Raw genomic sequence first — 6,497 nt, 5'->3', positions numbered from 1 at the left:
TCGGAATCGTTCAGCCAAACTAAGGATGTGAATTGATTGAGATTGAGGACCCGAAAAGATGACCTGCCTATTTCATTTCATTCGAATTTCCTCTCTTTCCCTATATTCCACACCAACTTAGCCTCCGCCTAGAGAGAGGAAGCTTCCACCTTTCAAATCAAACTCGGAGAAATCAAGGTATATATCAGTTGCTATGGTTAAAGTTTCAATCTTTTTACTGGTCCGTGAATTTTGGTGTTTGGGTATGGTCAGTTCGCTAATTTCTATCATACTGTCACTGTATCTTATGTTTATTTGAACTGGGAGATTGCATTCAAGGAGAAAAATGTCAACTCTTTGTCTCTGTTTAGTCAGAATGGTAAAATTTAGAGCTAAATGCACTTTAACTTGCTGAGACTTTGGAACATTGATTCTTAGTTTTGTTGAACTCAAAGTTGTGGGTATGTAAAGTGTAGATATATGCTTTCTGCTCTGTGTTTAATGTGTTCTGTAAGTAGTGAATTATATGAATTAGCAAAAAAATATTTTGGTTTTTTGTTACTTGTTGTTGTTTAAAGGTCTAGGTTATAGTTCAAGAGGCTGATCCTTATTGGGTTTGAAAAAATGCTTTAAAATAACTTCATTAACCTTGTGAGTAACTAGCACTTTTATTGCAATACGCCTCTATCCTGGTGTGACCTTGATTTCGTAGGACATATTTTTTGCTATACATTCTATCTTTGTTTTCATTGTGGGTCCTGCAGAAAAATAGCTTGACGCAGGAAATTGGTAAATATTCCCTGAGATTATGAGTTTGCTTGGTTTGAGCATGGAAATGTCAGACTCTAAGTTCAAGAATGTAACTTTTCTATGATTTCAGGACGACGAAATGAAGAAATTGAAGAGGACGAGACGTTTTGGATTATGAGGTTAATTGATCAGCTTGATAGGTGACTAGAGCTAGCTAGCGAGAAGTATCCCACAGGCCATTATACTCTAGTAAAATATGATCCTGCATTCATAATGCATTTGCTTCAAAGTGTGTAAGATATGATACTCTAGTAAACTGGAGTTAAAGCCTTTATAGTCTAGCATGCTATTCTAAAAGTACATTTGCTTCAAATTTTGATTGCAGATCAGACTCAGCCGCCATTCTTCAACTGCGTTACTGATTTTGTTTCAGGTTTTCTCATTTAGAGGAATAAGAAACGTCTTTTTCTTTGTTCCTTCTATTTGTTCAGTTTATTTGGTTGCATTTTTTTATTTACTTTGCTGTTCAATTTATGTGTTCCATATTGATTTTGAATATCCTTTTGGACTTATTTTGGCACAATTTCTCATCCATATTTTAAAAGTGAAAGTAAGTATAAAGCATTAAGTTTCACTATACACAAGCAAGTCCAGCTTTTATTTGATTGGATGGGACTTGCACGACTTTGGGGTGGTTCAATGCCAATTATTCAACATGCTTTGCAGGCAGTTAAGGTAATTAAATAAAAGTTGCTTATGAAGCATTCGATTATTTGAAACTCTTATTAACTGGATGTTTTTTGAAGTGTAGGAAGGTGGTAAGCATGTATCATTTATAGACAATTATGAAAACATGTATCAAGATGCAGAGCATAAGTGGGTAAGTGAGGTTAAACGAGTGAGACATGTAAGTTTTCGATCAATTTCTTTGTTCAAATACATATAAGCAAGGAACATATATAAGAAACTACACGAGCAGTGTCATTCTTTATCTTAATCTTGCCAATCAAATTGAATGAATACTTTTTATGTTTGAGATCTGTTGTTTAATACTGCTAATGTGTGCTTGTGGTTTCTCTGTCTTACTTATTCAGGGGCTTGCTTGAGAGCTGGGGAAGTTTCTTCTTGGAATACACAGTTATTACACTGTCAGGTTTTCCCTCCTTCTCTATAAGAAAGCTTCGACTTTGTAGTGTGTAAGATATGATGCATATATGTATATAGTTGAAGATCGAAACAGAGAAACTTAAAGTATTGCTGGTTTTAGATAACATGAGACTTGTTTTTGATCGATCTTGGTCTTGGATGTCTTTGATTATTGATTTGTCAGCATACTTAAAGATCACAAGTTGGTAGATTTGGCCAAATGACATATGATGATCAGCTGACTTCTCCAATAATACCAAGTGGCCAAATGACATGATGATCAGCTTTCGTAGAAGTAATTCCTCAAAAGTAAAGCTACAGATATTAATTACTGGAAGGAGGTAAATTTTACCAACAGCCTAGCTCTCAGAGGATACTATAGGACTGAAATTGTATGTTAGATACATGAAGCTTTTATTAGTCCAAGGTGAATGGGGCTTAGGCATGCCAGACGTTTAAACTCGTTGTTTAAAGGAGAAAATATATGTAAATGTGGATTTATTTTGCTGCAATTATGTCTTAATGTAATTATTTAATAATGCATTTGGTATCCGGCATTTTGCCATTCCCTGAATATTGTTTCTATTCCCAAGCTGCTCTTTCTAATCCATGAATGTAAAGGAAAAAAAAAAACAAAGGAATAACTAAAAGTAAATAAAGAAATAATTACATGCCTATTGGCACAAATCTGGGAACTGTCCCCAAGCTTGTGGAGTATAAATGAACAGTAATGTATTTGAAGGGGAGTATGAGTATGGTGGTTACACAATGGTGGGCTCCAGACTCAAGAATAGGGACACATAAGTTATGAGTTATGTGTGCCATTTAGCAATAGGAACACCTTCAATAGGCGCAAATACATTATTTGTCCCCTTTGATCATTAGGAACACATATGTGTCCCTGTAGGTAGCAAAAGGCACACTTAAATTGTGTCCCCTTACGCCTCTTTTGTAGTAGTGCGGGTAATTAGCCTACCAGTTCAGAATGTAAATAGTGTAAGAATAATCAGATAAACCCATGAACCTGTTATGCCTGCTCAGAAAAGCAAGAAATAATTGGCCTGAGAAAACTAGTTTAACAAATAAAGTTAATTTTTTTTGGATGATTCTCGCCTAACGTTCACAAGTTTGATAATTGTCCTTAGAACCAAAATGACCATAATCAACTCAATATCAGAAGTAGACGGATGAAATAAGAAATTATAAATACTTCAGCCAAAAATACTTCGAAAACATACATGATTACATTTTGTTAACAGAAGAAAACATAACCATCTCAAACTTTTTTCGACTAAAAATCATACTTCGAAGCTCATAACCACTTGTATTCTAGAGGGGAAAGCGTGGCGATTTGCTTGGTACTAAATTTAACGTCCATCAAAATCAGAATTGGAGATACCATTTACCGATACCACCACTTCCGGTCCGTTTCCACCTATAGTAGTTGTGATGACATTTCTTTCTGTACAAAATGCTGGTTTTGTAGGTACTGGCAGTGACATGCTTTCATTAGTCAGCATAGATATCACATCTAACACCTTTGGTCGACTGGCTGCATTTTCCTCTACACAAAGCAAACCAACATGGATGCACCTCAACAAATGATCTTTATCACATGAATCGCCAAGTGTTGGATCCATTAGTTCTAGTCCTGCACCTTCTTTCCATATCGCCCATGCCTGAAACAAGGCCACATTCGTTTAGAATTTTATAATCACTGAACTCGCCACCCCTACAAGAAGAACAAAGATTTGTTTGACATACATAACCAACTAAATTGAGGGCGCGATCATCATTGTAGAAGCTGTTGTTTCTTCTACCACTTAGGATTTCAAGCATCAATACACCGAAACTATAGACATCAGATTTTATGGAAAATTTTCCCCCCATAATATACTCAGGGGACATATATCCACTGCACCAAAAGGAGAAGAAGAATACGTCAGTACAACTACAATAACAAATGGATGCTTAACAACCAAAAGCAAAATATCAGAACTGTTTGCTTACCGTGTCCCAACAATCTTCATAGTATTTGCTTCTTGTTCATCATTCGTGAAAATCCTTGCCATTCCAAAATCGGAAATTTTGGGGTTCATGCTTTCATCAAGTAGAACATTACTTGCTTTCAAATCTCTATGAATTACTTTCATTCTGGAATACTTGTGCAAGTAAAGTAAACCTTGAGCAATTCCTTCAATTATGCTGAAACGGTTGTTCCAGTCTAACTGCTGCTGGCATCTAGTTGAATCTGTCCAATTGGTACAATCGGATTAAATTAGATCACAAATAGATAAATGGAAGTAATTAAGCAAGGAGTTAGATTAAGGTAACAACCAAATAAAAAGTAGTCCAAGCTTCTGTTTGGCATGTACTCGTATATCAACATCCTCTCTTCACCATGAATGCAAAATCCAAACAGCTGAACAAGGTTTGTATGCTGGAGTTCATATATAAGTATCAATTCATTCTTAAACTCATATAATCCCTGCCCTGAACGTTTTGAAAGCCTTTTCACTGCTACTTCTTGTCCAGTCACCAATTTCCCCTGAATATATAATGTTCGCAAAAGAAGAAGAAGTAATAACCATATAGCTTTTCAAATAACGATTCACTTGCATTATTCAAAGCCTTACCTTATAAACAGGTCCAAAACCCCCTTCTCCGAGCTTATTTTCATTAGAGAAGTTGCAAGTGGCAGCTATAATAGATGCATAACTAAATACACTTAAATCTTGTCCCCTCTTTCCATCATTTTGAAGCCCATTAGCATCAGTAGGTCTATTAGATTTCATGACGTTCAGCATATCCTGGATGTTTATTTGGTTCTCACCTATTAAGATTAATGCAGATAATTATCATTTCTATTCGCAAAAGCAACATAAAAAAACCGGTGTACATAATGATCTTTAAAGAAACTAATACCTGCAAGTTTTCTTTTTCGTATTAGGTAGCAGATGCTACAAAGCACCAGCGCCAGAAGAACAGCCGCAATTGCAATACCAATCCATATCCACTTATGTGATGCATCTACAGCGAAAAACTATTAACTATATAGCTCAAGCTGTATATTTTAGTTACATCACTATGCATAACTAGTTAAGTAGACTAACCAATTATGTTTCTTCGAGATTGCGGTTTATTCGTAGCGACTAGTCCTGGTATAATATATTTAGTTGCAGAACTATCCGGATCTTCAAGGACCTGAGAATACTTTACGCTCCAAAATCGACATCCAGTCTGATTATCAAAGAGAAATTCGAAACCAAGGCAGTCACAGTCCATCCAACAAGTAGCCATACATTCATAAATCCCATATCGACTTGAATTTGTCTCCTCCCATGTTGAATTGATATACATGTTCATACTGATTGGTCTAAAGGAGCGCCTTTCTGTCGGCTGAATAAATGCACCAGAGGATGTTGCCACAGGACAATAAAGAGTGGCCCGGCCACTCCATCTCTGGCACTTCCCAGCAACGGGGTTATAGCCGTCGATCGCGACATAGCTATAGGTGGTGTGATAATTATAGCCATCACAGTCACCTGCTGACCCAATAGAAATATTATAGTTAACATCATAAAGCTCCCCACCTGTGTCTAGCACCCAGGCTGATCTGCCATTTGGATCACCAACGACAGTGTAACTGAAGAAGTCTCCATTCTCATATGAAACCACGCTAAAATTGTAGACCTTGGATTTATTACGGAAATTAGCATACTCGTATATTCCACTTTTCAATGTTTCGCTAGTCCACCAAAGATCCCCGTTTCTCCTAACTTGCAATTGGCGCGTGCCGGAATCCCAATAAAGGCTGAAAGACCCTGGCCCCGGGCTGTTCTGATTTTCCTGCCAACTCCAAATCGACATACTGTTGCTAGTTATACTTAGACCAGCATCAAAACCTAATTTCATCCCCGGCCTAAGAGCCACATTAGGACCGTCAAAGCTTTGCCACAACGGAGAGTTTGAAACGTTCTGATTGACCTCTCGTAGGACTAAATTGCCAGAATCTAACAGGGTAGCCACAACATTATTGGTACTATTATCATGAAAAGGGGAGTAAAGAACGATGGGATTCTTGCCTTTCAGGGTAATTTGCAGGACAGTTGTGTTCTTTTCCAAGGTGAGAAGCGCCGACGAAGGGTCTGAAATCGGAGTGTGCAGGTTGGCAACCCAAACCGCATAGTTCTTGCACCTCAGAATGAGGTAGCCGGAGTTGAAACCCAACGTAAACTCCCCCGAAGCGGAGACCATAGAGCTCGAGGAATTGAGGGCCTCCCCTGGATTAAGCGTGTCTCCAATGAACAGTGCAGCTGCACCATGACAAGTCCAGAAGCTGACGAGCAAACACAATAAGGTGATCATTGGAATGCTGTTAACCATGAATGACCAGTAAATTAAGGTGAGGTATGGAGGGTATTAATTATTTGAAAAATCAATGATATCAAATAAAATAAACAAGTCCCAGTTTCAGTAGAAAGTTCATGGAAGACTTTTTGACTTTTCAAAGACGGCAAAGTCTTAGCCCTTAGGTACTCTGAACTCGAACGAAAATAAAATGGCAACGACTGAGCAGGTAATCGGTTGCTATTTTTGGTAGGGACAGTCTCACCGCCCAT

At 37.5% G+C, this 6,497-nt stretch overlaps 1 protein-coding gene and 1 long non-coding RNA gene across 3 annotated transcripts; one reads left to right on the top strand and one right to left on the bottom strand.

Moving 5' to 3' along the window:
* The first annotated feature begins 38 nt into the window (after positions 1–38).
* LOC112167320 lies at positions 39–2,140 on the top strand. Of its 2 annotated transcripts, none has more exons than XR_002923708.2 (6): positions 39–177; positions 860–1,022; positions 1,115–1,464; positions 1,541–1,609; positions 1,824–1,882; positions 2,060–2,140. It is a non-coding gene; the product is annotated as an uncharacterized LOC112167320 (long non-coding RNA). The 2 variants fall into 2 exon arrangements; XR_002923707.2 differs by having other exon boundaries at positions 1,541–1,636; positions 2,060–2,119.
* Positions 2,141–3,074: 934 nt separating this feature from the next.
* LOC112165389 (G-type lectin S-receptor-like serine/threonine-protein kinase At1g67520) lies at positions 3,075–6,270 on the bottom strand. The gene is made up of 7 exons (XM_024301881.2): positions 4,989–6,270; positions 4,801–4,905; positions 4,512–4,708; positions 4,213–4,423; positions 3,886–4,126; positions 3,640–3,790; positions 3,075–3,554 (listed from the first exon to the last, which is right to left on the bottom strand). The coding sequence occupies exons 1-7, from the start codon at positions 6,259–6,261 to the stop codon at positions 3,243–3,245; spliced, it is 2,490 nt and encodes an 829-aa protein (XP_024157649.2). The 5' UTR covers positions 6,262–6,270; the 3' UTR covers positions 3,075–3,242.
* Between the last annotated feature and the right edge of the window lie 227 nt (positions 6,271–6,497).

The sequence above is a fragment of the Rosa chinensis genome, chromosome 5 (genome assembly GCF_002994745.2).
Source record: "Rosa chinensis cultivar Old Blush chromosome 5, RchiOBHm-V2, whole genome shotgun sequence".
Classification (NCBI taxonomy): Eukaryota; Viridiplantae; Streptophyta; class Magnoliopsida; order Rosales; family Rosaceae; genus Rosa; species Rosa chinensis.
This window is presented reverse-complemented; position numbering and strand designations above follow the sequence as displayed.